Below are 16,127 nucleotides of genomic sequence, written 5' to 3'. Positions count from 1 at the left end.
TAAAATAACTGATTATACATGTTTATTCTTTTGTCCTTAATGTGGCAGTCTTACAAGGCTGTAGGATGGCTGGCTTAGATCAGTGGTCAGTGTTGGGGAAAGTTACTTTTAAATGTAATGCATTACAATTTTGCGTTACTCCCTGAAAAAGCAACTAATTACGCTAGTTACTTTTTATGGAAAGTAATGTGTTACATTACTTTTGCATTACTTTTTAAATCTGGGCAGGGCTTGCTACTTTGTTTTTAATATAAAACAATTCCGATGTAAAAGCCCCTTTACACCAAAAGTGAAATGAATTCACCTCAGGCTTAAAGAAAAGTACATTTATGCAGGAGATCACTCTTCAGCTATAAAAGCATGAAGCACAAATGTTAATTTATCTAAAGTAATACTTATTAGTATGGTTGAATTGCATCATCAAAAGTCAGCAGCAAAGACACTGGTTAATAAAATGGTATTAAATACATAAATGATACTTGTTTTATTTAACATATGTAATTATTATGTGCCTTGAGATTATGTCGAAAAACTCCCATCGTATTTTCTCCCTTCTTCCTCGGCTGGGATTGTTTACAACTGCATTTGGGATCATTTAAAGCCGCATTTAAACTGCATTTTGGAAGTTCAAACTCGGGGCACCATATCAGTCCAATATATGGAGAAAATGCTAAAATGTTTCTTCAAAAAAACAATTTCTTTACAGCTGAAGAAAGAAAGACATGAACATCTTGGATGACAAGGGGGTGAGTACATTATCTGTAAATTTTTATTCTGGAAGTGAACTTTGATTTCTGGAAAAGTGATGGTATACCAAGTATTGGCTGAAAGAATGCCTAATCTTTTGCTCCTGCTACAATTACACTTTTATTTTTCAATAAATTTCAATTTGAGTGCTCCAAAAATGTACTTGCTCAATTTCAGACCTTAAAACACCAGCTTGCCACAAAACTACATATAAAAAGCCTCTTGCTACAGAACCACAGCAGCGCATACTGGATCAGATTACAGACATCAGAAATTGACCTTCAGGAAAGCAATTTGTTGATCATTGCCAATTTTGGATTAAACTTCCTATTACAGTACACTTTACAAATGTTAGAATTTTACAGGCTATACTTTATTCTTGAACAGTCATTCTTCATTCTGCACACATAAGTGTCTGACACATTTACTTGCACCTGACAGAATGCAGTAACTAATGTGTAAAATGTGATTTCATATGTCTGTTTTCCATAGACTCATCACTGTCAGAGTTCCTCTGAGCTGGATGGTTTCTCTCAGGTCTGTGGCCTGAACTTGCGCTTACAGATCATTCAGAAATAAGCTAAAAAATCCAAACTGTGGCCAATAAGGTAAAACATCACATTCAGAGCACAGACTGTGCTATTTCATACTTCACGGATTCAATTAATTAATTACTGAAAGGTATACATTTCAAATAAATGTAAAAGATCTTTTGGATTATTGGATTATTGACTGAACAGAAGACAAAAAAGTCCCTTCTGAAGAAGAAAGAAATGGTTTCCTTGTCTCTATTTAGATCAAGAATCGGATTATTCTGGAAAGTTACACAAACACATTCGTGTGTGATGATCACAATGGATTTGTGTCTGTTGATTCTGTTGAATGTGAATCCTCTTTATTCACCATCACCTGATCCAGAAAAGGTCAGACTAACATCTAAAACCTGAAAGTAAAACACAGACAGTCAGATGTGTGTGACATTACTGCATTATATATTTTAAAAGAACTAAAAAAACAAAACAATTAGCCCAATACATGAGAGAGAAAATATATAAGCTTGTGCAACATGGTGTCAACTACAGTAACTTTAAAAGCCCCTTGTAACTATTCAGGATTTGATCTTTGACCCTTTATCCATAATCCAGTTTGACTGTCTTCTAAGTAATAGATATTATTATTATTATTATTATTATTATAAATAATAATAAAAAAAAACATATTTACCCTTATCTTAAATAAAAAACAGCATAAAAAATACTTTTTTTCTGTTACAATTTAATTAGTCATACAGCAGAGGGGTTAAAACTCAAATGTGGTCTTCATTTTAAAACTTTACTTGATAGCAATAAATAGCAACCAAATAAAATTTACATTTTTAATCATCACTACTCACTTAAGTGTCTTCAGTTTATAATGTGGATCATCCTTCAGATCAGAGAGCAGCTTCACATCTGAGCCTCTTAGTTTATTTCCAGAAAGGTCCAGTTGTCTCAGGTGTGAGGGGTTTGATCTCAGAGCTGAAGCCAGAGCAGCACAACCTTCATACGTGACACCACAGTTTTTCAACCTGTAAGTACAATGACTCTCTTCAGTCTCTCAGTTCATTATCTACAGCTCAGGTAAGCAGGAAGTTCACAATTAGAAAAGGAGACTTAAGGCCCGTTCACACCAAGAATGAGAAAGATAACTGAAGAGTTCAGATGCAAAACCAGCTAAAAGCCATCTCGGTCAATAAAGAGATAATGACACTGAGTGACTGCTCCTGACACATAATATACATCCATCAAATACTTTTACTTTAAGCTATGTAAGTACGAGTACTTACATAGAAACCTATACAAAGTAGCCAGAAAGACATGCTCATTTTAAAGAAACACGTCAGATGGATTTAGAGGCTTTTGCATCTGAACTCTTCAACTATATTAGTTTCCACACCAGCAGAGGATATCGTCTGTTTATTATAAGCGCATACTTGCACACAGCAGGATTGATTCTGATTGGCTGTTAATTGCCAATTAACACTCATTAGCTGGGAAAAAAAAACCTTCTGAAAGTGATTTCAATGATATAGTTTCTCTGTGTCGACAAACCATGGTACAGTATGAATTTGCATAAACCCGTACTGCCACACACATACACACATACACACACACGTTGTGTTTACTTGTTTTATGGGGACATTCCATAGGCGCAATGGTTTTTATACTGTATAAACCGTATTTTCTATTGCCCTACACCTACCCTACACCTAAACCTAGCCCTCACAGGAGACTGTGCACACTTTTACTTTCTCAAAAAAACTCATTCTGCATGATTTATATCCTCATGGGGACCTCACAAATGTCCCCACAAGGTCACAATTTACTGGTATTACTATCCTTTTGGGGACATTTGGTCCCCATAACGTGATAAATACCAGGTGCACACACACACACCAGATTTGTAGATAGTTACCAGATTGTTTCAATACCGGAAAGCAAAATTCTAAAACCAACATTTTCTGGAACATGATCCGACAAGATCTGGCTAAAATTAAGCACTGATTATAGCCTATTTAAATGTCAGAAAAGTTTTTTTTTTTTTTTTTTGAATGTAAGTACCCCCAACTCCTTACCACGTGTATATGAAAATAAACATGCACTGAAATTTTTTTGGTAAGATTTGGACCAAAAATGATTATAAAATTTTTTTATTACTATTGATTACTGTTTGTTTTTTATAACTCAAGCTACAGTATTTTCTACATAGCTGTTATATATTGTAAAACTATTTTTACAATATATAAAACTAAAAACTATTTGTGAATATTTCTTTATGAGTAGTGTGTGCAGTTCTCAGAGAGATGATTTACCACAGTGTCTCCAGTTTACAGTGAGGATCCTTCAGCAGATCAGAGAGCAGACTCATTGTTGATGATCTTAACTTATTTCCAGACAGATCCAGTTGTTTCAGGTGTGAGGGGTTTGATCTCAGAGCTGAAGCCAGAGCAGAACAACCTTTATATTCCACACCGCAATCCCTCAACCTGTAGAGAACAATGACACTCTTCAGTCTCTCAGTTCAGGATCTACAGCTCAGATAAGCAGAAACTTCACAATCAGAAAAAGAGACTTAATCTACAACACAATTAACAGCTCCAGTCTAAGGTTCAGAGCGGCTTCTATGTGGTGCTTGAGAATGTGATTTCAGTGTGTTTTTTCAACTTGAAAAATCATAAATTCAGTCATTAGTAATATGAATTTATCAATTTTGACAAATAGGAGGCACTGTTATCAAACTGATGTGTGTGGTCAATGATGTGACAGTGGCACAATTTTGGTGTCAGTGTGTCAAAGCTTTGCAGAGATACAGCCTTGCATACAGTTTGGCATCATGCCATCAACTTTGTTAAGGCAGTAAGCAAAAACTGTTTTGCCTGTCAACACAAAATCCATAACTTTTTGTCAGTACAGTCTGAAGATGACTTGGGAGTTTGAGAAAGTAGATTTCAAAATAAACCAAAATAATATACAGGGCATTCAGCTGATTATGGCATAATTAGTAATGATGTTTTCTGCATAATACAACCAACAAGACCAGTCACAAACATGCAAAACTGTTTATAAGGTATTAGCATTTTCTTTTTTAAATTTCATTATTAATGGTTAATGGCTTCATATTAATGGTTTATTACTTTTGACCAATAGATGTCACTTTTACTAAATTGATGTGGTGTAGTCAGTGTTAGGTGACACAAAGTTTGTTGTCAGTATATGAAAGCTTTGCAGAGATACAGTCTCAAATGCAGTTTGGCATCATATCATCAAATTTGTTGATGCAGTAAATGAAAAACATTTCATCAATCAATTTGAATACAATGTTTTTTGTCAGCATGGTCTGAAGATGATCTGAGCCAAATTCTGTGAAAATTGGACCAACTGTCTAGGGAAAGATTGAAAAAAAACAAAACAAAAAACATTTTTCAACATAAATTAAAATGGCAGAAGGGAAGTTCGGCTGATTATGGCATAACTGGTATCAACGTTCTTGGCATGATGCAAGGGATCTATCAAGACAAATCTGTCTCATGACAATAGGCAAAATGAATAAAAAGGTATTAGCCTTTTTTTGGAAATTTCATTTTAATTTTGGTCTGAATACGCTAAAGCATTGTGAAGATACAGCCTCAATCCACTTTTGCATGGTGGAAAAATTATGACAGAAAATTACATCATAGGGTGCATTTGAATCATCTTGGGCAAAGTAATCAGAGGATAATAATTATTAATTTGTCTTTGAAGGTGAATAACTATCTGGAACTGAACCATGTTCAACAGCAAACTCACAAACCACAAATGTTTGCAGTGTTGCAGGAATGATGCAGTATTGCCTCTCCTTTTACACTTGGCATATTTCCTAATATGTGGATAAAACTCTATAGATAAACCAACATCCTTGTCAGAACTACAACTATACACTATTTGTTATTATTTCTATGTGTGTACCAGTGTGTGTGATTCTCAGAGAGATGCTCTTACTTCAGTTTTTCCAGTGTACAGTGAGGATCCTTCAGTAGATCAGAGAGCAGATTCACTGCTAACGCTCCTAGTTTATTTCCAAACAGATCCAGTTCTCTCAGGTGTGAGGGGTTTAATCTCAGAGCTGAAGCCAGAGCAGCACAACCTTTATCTGTGACACCACAATCACTCAACCTGTATAGGATAAAGAACATAAATAATGAACAGACACCAGCTGAAATTAAATTAACAAAAATGAGAACTACAAAAAAAGTGAACATAACGACTACTGAATAATACATTCTCAAATGTTTCATACAAAACTTTTAAGGCCCCACTGAGCAAGACAGAGGGCCATAATGCAGACAAGTGATCAAATCTACATCAGCAAATAGTCGAGAACTTTGGAAGAAAATGGCCCCTGTAAGCAGGTCTTCCCGTTTTAAGAAAGCACATGGTAAAATAAATGTGATCATATTTTATCAGTGCAGTGATTACTGTCAGTGTGACTTACAGAACTGATCTGGATTCTTTAACCACAGGCAGCAGCTTCTGAAGAACTTCATCTGCTGTATTTTGTGCTCCAATAAACTGTTTTAGATCAAAAACATCCATCTGCTGATCTGATGTCAGTAACACATAAACCAGAGCTGACCACTGTGAAGAAGAGAGTTTGGTTTCTCGTATTTGTCCAGATTTCAGATAATCTTGGATCTCCTGCATCAGGGAATCATCACCCAGTTCTTTCAGACAGTGGAAAAGATTGATGGATCTCTCTGGAGAGCGATTCTCTTTGATCTTCTGCTTGATGTACTGAACAGTTTTCTCTTTGTTGTAGGAATAGCGTCCTGTGTGTGTCAGTAGTTCTTGTAAGAGAATCTGATTGGACTCCAATGAGAGACCCAGAAGAAAACGCAGGAAAAGATCCAGATGCCCATTCTTACTCTGTAAAGCTTCATCCACAGCACTCTGATGCAGACCAGATAATGAACTCATCCATTTAAAAAATATAGAGAGGACACTTTGTTTGGTTTGGTCAAACACATTTCTGTTCTTGTCTGTAAAGGAGAGGTGTGCATATAGAGCTGCTAGATGTTCCTGGATGCTCAGATGAACAAAGCAGAAAAATTTCCCCTGAAACAAACCAAACTCCTCTCTGAAGATCTGAGTGCACAATCCGGAGTACACTGATGCTTCTGTCACATCAATGCCAGACTCTCTCAGGTCTTCCTCATAGAAGATCAGGTTGCCTTTCACAAGCTGCTCAAAAGCCAGTTTGCCCAGTTTACCAATATTTTCATCTTTGACTTTCCTCTCATAGTCTTTCTCGTGTTTGATGTTGGTTTGAATGATCAGGAAGTGTGTGTACATTTGAGTGAGAGTCTTGGGAATCTCTCCACTCTCTGCTTCATTCAACATCTTCTCTAGAACAGTGGCTGAGATCCAGCAGAACACTGGGATGTGGCACATGATGTGGAGACTCCTTGATGACTTCAGGTGTGTGATGACTGTATTGGCCAGATTCTGATCACTGATTCTCTTCCTGAAGTATTCCTCCTTCTGTGGATCACTGAAGCCTCGTACCTCTGTCACTCGATGGACACACTCAGAGGGAATGAGATCAGCTGCTGCTGGTCTGGAGGTGATCCAGATGAGAGCAGAGGGAAGCAGATTCCCCAAAATGAGGTTCATCAGCAGCACGTCCACTGAGGCTAATTCACTTACATCACTCAACCTCACACAACTCTGAAAATCCAGAGACAGACGACACTCATCCAGGCCATCAAAGATGAACAACACTTTATTTTCATCACTGGATATTTCTATTTCTTTGGTTTCAAGGAAAAAGTCATGAAGAAGATTCAAAAGACTGAGTGTTTTGTCCTTCATCAAGTTGAGCTCTCTGAAAGGAAGTGGAAATATGAGCTGGAGGTCTTGATTCTCTTTTCCTTCAGCCCAGTCCACAATGAACTTCTGCACAGAGACTGTTTTGCCAATGCCAGCGACTCCCTTTGTCAGCACAGTTCTGATGGCTTTGTCTTGTCCAGCCAAAGGTCTAAAGATGTCATTGCATTTGATTGGTTTGTACTCTGTTGCTGTTCTCCTGGATTGTGTCTCAATCTGTCTCACCTCATGCTCATTATTGATCTCTCCACTTTCGCTCTCTGTAATGTAGAGCTCTGTGTAGATCTCATTCAGGAGTGTTGGGTTTCCCTGCTTTGCTGTTCCTTCATACAGACACTGGAACTTCTTCAGCAGATTTGATTTGAAATTGCTCTGAACCAGTTGAGAGTCATGACTAAAATTGAAATAATAGATTACATATGTTCAGATTACAGAATATAAATGAAAGAGGTAAACATTATGAAAAAGTAAATTAACCTTAATTAAACAAATAATTAAACAATACCATATAAGTGACAGTGCTATTGGTCTGAATATCAGTATGGCTGTGATTTGTTTGCACAAGCTGTGCTAATATTCATAACAACAGAACGAATTAGTTGTTATATTGCTTTAACACAAAAACTCAAACAAGAAACTAATATTTAACAACTTTTTAGACACAGTGTTGCTAGTTACTATTTACTTTGTTACTTAAAACATAGGTTAGGGTTAGTATCAGCAGTCCAAAGTATTCATGCATTCACATATCAAGAATCAACACAGAAATGTTGTACCTCAGATCAGTTGAAGTGTCTCTTCCCTTACATTTTACTGGACTGTCCAAAGAACTGTCACCCTCCATAGACACACAGCTGGACTCTGAGGAGATTGATTTCTCCCTGTGGCTTTGACTTAATAGAATAGAAACACAAGAAAATAATAAAGACAATAATTCATAGTTGGTATTACATGCAGATTACCTCACAATTAATCCATTAATCCATCCATCTTTTACCACATATTTTTAGTCTGTTGTTGTTGTTTTTGATGATCTCAGTAAGTGTTGTAATTGTGTTTCGTTCATGCTATTATTTGGTTGAATCTTAGTTTGTCAGTATTGTTCTGGTCCACGAGCATCAATGACGGAGGTCAGTAGATGTTAGTGAAACATGAGGACTGGCTCTTGCTATTTTAGTGCTTTATCATAGTGGTGGAGTTTCAAGAGTTTTAAATGCTTCCAAAATTTGTCCATTTCTGAATTTTGATAAGTGGATACTTGCCAAATTATACCCTGCATTCATATTTTTGTGTATCAGTGGTCTTTTGTCTGTCTAAACAAAAATATAATAATAATAATAATAATAATAATAATACATTTTATTTATAAAAAATTACATTTTAAAGAAAATTTCAAAGTGCTACAGAAAAAGTAACAAAAGTATACAACAATAAAATAAAAATAATAATAATAAATCCAGCTGCCAACTGAGATTAAACACAGAAATGTAAACTTTTTAAAACTAACTTTTTAAAAAGGTACTTTGTTTAAAAGCATCAGTCATTTGTGGAGCCCTCAAATGTTCAGGGAGGGCGAGGGGCAATGGCACAAAACAATCCCCAATAGTGCGGGTCTTAGTCCTAGGGGAAAGGAGATGATGAGTGTTTGTGGAGTGGAGGGAACATGCTGAGATCTGTGGAGTGAGGAGTTCTTTAAGGTAAGTGGGGGCATTGCCATGGATGCACTGATGTGTGAGGAAAGAGACTTCATATTCGATCCGGGCAGAAATCAGAAGCTAGTGTAATGACTATAGTACTGGTGTGATGAGTTTGTATTTACACACTCCCATCAGGATCCTAACAGCACTATTCTATATGTGCTGGAGTTTCTGGATGCTCTTGCTAGGGATCCTGATGAAAAGAGCATTTCCGTGCTGTGAGCGGCACAGAAACCAGACTGAAACTTTTCAAAAACATTGTGTTTGAGGTGGTCCTGAAGGTGGCTGTCAACTGCTTTCTCTAGAACCTTTGACAGAAATGGCTAGTTGGATATGGGCCTATAGTTAGCAAGGGTTTGAGGATCCAGGGTTGGTTTCTTGAGTAGTGGCCTTATTATGGCCGTTTTTTGGGCAGACGGTACATACCCATCCTGAAGGTATTGGTTTATTATCATAGTGATAAGGGGACTGATGACAGAAATATGTGACCCTGGACCACCAAACCAGTCATAAGGGTCACTTTTTCGAAATTGAGATTTATACATCATCTGAAAGCTGAATATATAAGCTAATGTATGGTTTGCTAGGATAGGACAATAGTTGGCTGATATACAACTATTTGAATATATGGAATCTGAGGATGCAAAAAATCTAAATATTGAGATTTAGTTTTTAAAAAAGATCATAAAATTATTGTTGTCATGTCACCCACACGATCCCTAAGCCAGAGCACTCGTGAACACTCCCCTGAATATAAATTACACACACCTGTGCACCTAATCACCGCCACAGTATATATACTTACCCTTGTGCTTCACTCACCGGCTGGTATCGTTGCTTGTCGCTCTACTTGTGGATTTTCGCTTCTCTATCTGAGGATATCTTCATATGGACTTTCTGGAGGATTCTGACTTTTACGGACCTGTGAGGAAAAGAAAACAAGCACCTAAAGGGAAGTGACTGAAAGGATTGTGTAGTATGTTCTACCGCTGTTTGCGTACCCACCTGAGTAGTTTGGATCGACGGTGATATATACCTGCTCAAAAAGACGTTGCTGCTTACCTGTGTTTCTTCGCACTGCACTCCTGTGTTAATAAACTTGTTAAACGTTACCGCTGTCTCTGCCCCTCAGTACCAGCGTGACAGGATACCAGCCCGCACACACAAACCCAAATGGATCCAAACGCTGCTCCCACGCCAACTGCTTCAGATCCATACACGGAAATGGTGCAAGCCCTGCGTCAATCGCTGCAACCAGCACAGACTCCAGCTGTATCTACGCCCTCCATGATTGCAAGTACCCCGATCGCTCGACCACAATATTATTCCAGAGAACCGGAGGGTTGTAGCGGCTTCCTGTTGCAGTGTTCATTGTTTATTGAAGCAAATAGCCAGAGTTTCCCTAACGATATCGCCAAAATTGCTTTTGTCATGTCTTTGCTAACCGGACGAGCGCTGCAGTGGGCGGAGGCATTATGGAACGGGAAAAGTGCGGTGCTTGCCTCCCTGGACACCTTCTTCACTCATTTTCGTGAAGTTTTCTGTACATGATGAGCTCCTTAAGCTGAAACAAACAAACAACAACATTCACGACTACACTCTACTTTTCCGGGTTTTAGCCGCCAACAGTGGCTGGAATGATGTAGCCTTGCTCGCCGCCTATCGAAGAGGTCTCCGACCAGCGATCCATAGACAAATGGCTATTTATGAGGATACAGTGAGCCTTGAGAGCTTCATCAAGAAAGCCGTTCACATCTCTCAACATTTGTCAGCCTGTGCATCAGATACTTCGTTTCCCCCTTTCCACAGTCCAGTCAACCCATGATCACAGACACTTACCGGTAATCACCCTCTGAACGGACAAGATGAATGCAGAACCATCTATGTCTGTACTGCGGGGAACCGAATCACATCATTCGAAACTGCCCAGTCCGACCTTCATGACCAGCGGTGAGTACAGTACAGCTAACTCCTTCTGTCTCAATATTCCACACATTTCTGCTGAACTTGTGTTTAACTCCTGTCTTTTCCCCGTACATGTATTGGTGGACTCTGGAGTGGCCGGAAACTTTATCTCATCTCAATGTCTCACGGACTTCAAAATCCCGGAGGTAGCAAGTGAAACTTTCTATCAAATCTCAACGATTCAAGGAACACCTTTGGGCAACGGATGTATAAATCGACGCACGGTAGAACTTGAACTCATTTTAAATGGTAATCATTCTGAACGACTCACTCTGTTAGTGTTACCTAAAGCCACCGTCGACGTGATCCTTGGTGATCCCTGGCTCACCCGACACAGCCCCCACATTGATTGGTGTTCTGGGGAAATCCTGGGGTGGAGTGACGCATGCGAAGGGGAATGTTTAGTTACGTCATCAACTACAGAACCCACAACCAAAGTACTTACCATCTAGTCTACCTCAGTTGAAAGCCCATAAATCACCAGTTCAGTCACTATCCCCTCCGAATACGCATCATACGCTGACGTCTTCAGTAAGGAACAGGCCACTCACTTACCTCCCCATAGACGGTGGGACTGTAGCATCGACCTGCTGCCAGGCGCGCGACTACCACAGGGGAAAATCTATCCGCTGTCCATCCCGGAAAGAGAAGCCATGGAGAATTACATCAACGAGGCACTGAAACAGGGGTTCATCCGACCTTCCACCTCACCTGCCGTGTCTAGCTTCTTTTTAGTCGATAAGAAGGATGGAGGTCTTAGACCTTGTATAGATTATCGAGTTCTCAACGAATCAATGGTCAAATTTGCCTATCCGCTACCCTTAGTACCGGCAGCCCTTGAAGAACTCAGAGAAGCCCACGTGTTCACGAAGTTGGATTTACGCAGTGCCTACAACTTAATCTGTATACGTGAAGGGGATGAGTGGAAGACAGCATTCGTAACCCCCTCAGGGCACTACGAATATCTGGTGATGCCGTATGGGTTAGTGAACAGTCCTTCCATATTTCAAAATTTTATGAACGAGATTTTCAGAGATTTTCTGCACCACTTTGTCATTGTCTCTATAGATGACATTTTGATCTATTCCCGTGATCTCCAGGAACACCAAAAACATGTACGCCAGGCACTGTCCCCCTGCTGGACAGTGCTCACACATCTCCGGGCTCTGGACATCCTGGCAGCAGGCGAACCCTCTCGCTCCTACGCGATCACTACTGGTGGCCCAACATGGCTAAGGAGGCAGCACGGTACATGAGGGGATGTTCGGTCTGCGCCGTAACAAGAACTCCTCGATGATTACCTGAGGGTAAACTCCAACCACTCCCGATTCCCCGCCGGCCCTGGACCCACATCGGAGTAGACTTCGCCACAGATCTACCATCATCTAACGGGTAAACCACAATTTTAGTAGTTGTCGATCGATTTTTCAAAGCTTGCAAACTAATTCCTCTCAAGGGTCTTCCCACAGCTCTTGAAACCGCAGAAGCCTTGTTCCAGAACGTGTTTAGAAACTTTGGTTTACCTGAGGACATCGTCTCCGATCGTGGACCCCAGTTCATCTCTAGGGTCTGGCGGGCCTTCTTCCAACTTCTCGGTGTCACGGTTAGTCTATCCTCAGGGTACCACCCTCAAACCAACGGCCAGAGCGAACGGAAGATGCAAGAAATCTCCCGCTACCTCCGTACCTATTTTTCTCAACACTAAGACACCTGGAACCAGTATCTGCCGTGGGCCGAATACGCCCAAAACTCACTCCGACAAGAATCCACAGGTTTAACCCCCTTTCAATGTGTTCTAGGTTATCAGCCACCTCTTTTCCCTTGGTCCAGAGAAGCTTCTGAAGTTCCCGCAGTAGATCACTGGTTCCAGGAGAGCGAGAGGGTATGGGACTCAGCACATGTCCATCTCCAGCGAGCAGTGTGGAGGCATACGGAGAACGCCAATGTTCGCAGGTTACCCACTCATACTCACCATCCGGGAGATAAGGTATGGCTATCCACACGTGACATCCGCCTCCGCCTGCCCTGTAAGAAGCTGAGTCCCCGCTACATAGGTCCCTATACCATTCATTCACAGATCAACGCAGTTACTTACTGTCTTAACCTACCTCCACAGTACCGGATTTCCTCATCGTTTCATGTATCATTATTAAAGCCTTACATTGATCCCATTCTCCCTCCTCCTACAGGACCTGAACTGCCTCCCCCTCCACCTCAACCAGAGATCATCGAAGACCAGATCTACCGTATCCAGGAAATTCTCCTATCCTGACGCCGGGCCGGCCGACTCCAGTACCTGATTGACTGGGAAAATTACGGACCAGAAGAGAGATCGTGGGTGGACAGAGATGACATCCTGGAGCCTGGTCTCCTCGCCGAATTCCACCAACAGCACCCCGAACAACCAGCACCCAGAGGACGAGGCCGCCCTAGAAAAAGATCTGGGGTGCCAGGAGGCACCCGTGGACGGGGGGGGTAGTGTCACATCACCCACACAATCCCTAAGCCAGAGCACTTGTAAACACTCCCCTGAATACTAATTACACACACCTGTGCACCTAATCACCGCCACAGTATATATACTTACCCTTGTGCTTCACTCACCGGCTGGTATTGTTGCTTGTCGCTCTACTTGTGGACTTTCGCTTCTCTATCTGAGGATATCTTCATATGGACTTTCTGGAGGATTCTGACTTTTACGGATCTGTGAGGAAAAGAAAACAAGCACCTAAAGGGAAGTGACTGAACGGCTTGTGTAATATGTTCTACTACTGTTTGTGTACCCACTTGAGTAGTTTGGATCGACGGTGATGTATACCTGCTCAAAAAGACGTTGCTACTTACCTGTGTTTCTTCGCACTGCACTCCTGTGTTAATAAACTTGTTAAACGTTACCTCTGTCTCTGCCCCTCAGTACCAGCGTGACAATTGTATTGTTTCTCTGTTGCTCTTGTGAGCGGAGAATTTGAGGTTTAAGGAGATGACTGAAAATGATGTACCTCAGATCAGTTGATGTGTGTCTTCCCTTAAATTCTATTGGCCCATCCATTGACTGATTACTCTTCACAGACACACAGCTGAACTCTGATGATTTTGATCTCTGCCTGTGAAATCATTTTCAATATAGAGACAACAGAAAAGAAAAGAGATAACAGAACAGAGACAACAAGTTTAGTTGAGTTTTACCTATAGATAATTTCAAACAGATAATCAACCATATATGTATTTGTCTCCATTGATTTCTAATCTGTTGTTGTGTTTGAGTTTCCCAACACATGACATAAGTGTGTTTTAATGTACTATAACTTGTTTGCATCAAATTAATTTGTCAGCATTGTTCTGGTCCAGGCTATCAGTGTGATGGGGTCAGATGTTAGTCAAACATTAGGACTGAAACTCCAAAATTTAAAACTCATGTACCAAATCCTTAAACCACACCGGTAAAAATTACAAGAACAGTTCCTGATTTGTTCACTTAGAAATCAGAGCTTAGCATAACTGGATAAATGGGCACAGACAAGCTTTTCTTTTTTGGAGGAAAATGGAAGTTATTGGTGAAGCAGGAGCTAGAGGTAAAGAATTAAGGGGAAAAGGAAGATGAGGATGAGAAAAGAGATAAGATCAAAGTGGGACAGAACATTTTTTTCCTGCCTGAATGTCTTCAGACAGCATTAACCAACAAGGTGCTGTCTATCACCATGCCAGCCTCCATCCCAACACCCTTTTCATCACATTTCTGGACATACTACAAGGTTTCTTCATTCCAGCTGACCAGAACATCACTTGTACAGTATCACCTTATCTACTGTATCACTTCATGTGGTAAATGTTTAGATAGAATAGATGTTTCTTTGATAGAATTAGCTTACAGAATGTTTTTCCAAGGTTTTTGGAAAATGTTTATGGAAAGAGTGACATAAAAAACACATGTTCTAAAACACTTCATTTTTTAAATTCTGTAAATAGTATGATTTCACCCACCCATCTATTTATTGACAGATCTGGGCTCTTGTAATTTAGACACTCATGGTCCTAATTATATCACATTACCACATTAACTTTGATGTACCTATGTCCTGTAGAAATATCTCCATCACTGAATGTGTCCTGGTCCTCCATGATTCATTTTGTTTTCATGGAGCTGCACAAATATAAGGATATATAAACACTCATTCAGATGCACAGAAAATACAAGAGTATATAATTTTATTTTTAATTGCGATTTACTTTACCATTTTCCTAACTTGTTTTCAGCTTAAAAAAAAAGTGTATAAAAGTGTATGTTTCCTATTTCTTTAACTTTTATGTAAATCTTTATTCAAATTCCTAAAATAAAATGAAAAATGTAAAAATTAGTCAGTATATATATAACAACATAAATGCATGTGCCTGAGAGAGAGAGAGAGATAGAGAGAGAGAAAGAGAGAGAGAAAACATTAAAGTAAAATATATAACATATTATAACCTTATATCTAAAACGTATGTGTGTGTGCGTGTGCCCAGCCAATAACTAAACCGTAACTTAAGCATAGACCCTATATTTACAATAAAAAGACAGATAAAAAGTTTATGTGAAAAGATTAATAAAATCATGTTTTTTTAAATACTTTTTTTTTTTAAACACATTTCATGGTTACTGAAGTTGCTCATATTAATGAAGTAACTTGAATGCAACTCACCTGATGCACACTCACCTTCATCAAAATATTACTGTAGTTTACCTTAGGCTCCCAAAATGTGTGTTGTGTTCTCACCACCTAAATTCCTGTATAGAGGCAACTAGATATTACCAATATTACCATTAAACACTTTGATGCCTGTTTCTTCTGATTTAAATAAATGATTATGTCCTGATATAAAATGGCACATCGTAAAACACAGGAAATGCTTTCACTTCTGACAGCAAAAGTTGCTAATCCTGTTTGAAGTGAAAAATCCAACACAACCAGTTCAGTTCATAAACAGTTTGATTATGAGAGAACGAGACTTGTACCTCACTAGATCGGTAGTCATTTAAATATGTCAATATTTTATGACTGAATGTTAACACATTGTTTTCTAATGTTAGATATATGCTGAATAGAGATCTTTACATCCGTGTTGTATATCATTGTACATCCAAAAAAGTAAATGCACAAACAAATAAATCAAAACGTTTTTAGTAAAGGACATACAAAATCTTGATTCTTCTAAAATCACAAAATTAATCATGGTTAAATATATCAACATATTGTGACGAGTCGGCTGCCTCCCCCCTAATTATCATCGTCACCCTGTCCGTAATCGCCGCCCTTCACCAGGCTCCCGACGGGAGTGG

General features: G+C 39.3%; 1 protein-coding gene across 2 annotated transcripts; it reads right to left on the bottom strand.

The window, feature by feature from the left end:
* Positions 1-791: 791 nt before the first annotated feature.
* LOC127158437 (NLR family CARD domain-containing protein 3-like) lies at positions 792-15,789 on the bottom strand. 2 transcript variants are annotated; one of them, XM_051101575.1, is made up of 9 exons: positions 15,490-15,789; positions 14,880-14,951; positions 13,810-13,914; positions 7,925-8,041; positions 5,758-7,542; positions 5,265-5,438; positions 3,599-3,772; positions 2,141-2,314; positions 792-1,690 (listed from the first exon to the last, which is right to left on the bottom strand). In XM_051101575.1, exons 2-9 carry the CDS (start codon positions 14,927-14,929, stop codon positions 1,684-1,686), a joined length of 2,586 nt encoding a protein of 861 aa, XP_050957532.1. In that variant the 5' UTR covers positions 14,930-14,951; positions 15,490-15,789; the 3' UTR covers positions 792-1,683. The 2 variants fall into 2 exon arrangements, with proteins under 2 accessions (XP_050957532.1, XP_050957531.1); XM_051101574.1 differs by lacking the exon at positions 15,490-15,789 and adding an exon at positions 15,043-15,097.
* Positions 15,790-16,127: the final 338 nt, after the last annotated feature.

This window comes from Labeo rohita, unplaced genomic scaffold, assembly GCF_022985175.1.
Source record: "Labeo rohita strain BAU-BD-2019 unplaced genomic scaffold, IGBB_LRoh.1.0 scaffold_1508, whole genome shotgun sequence".
Taxonomy (NCBI): domain Eukaryota; kingdom Metazoa; phylum Chordata; class Actinopteri; order Cypriniformes; family Cyprinidae; genus Labeo; species Labeo rohita.
The sequence above is the reverse complement of the archived record's forward strand: the minus strand, read 5'-3'. Positions and strand labels throughout refer to the sequence as shown.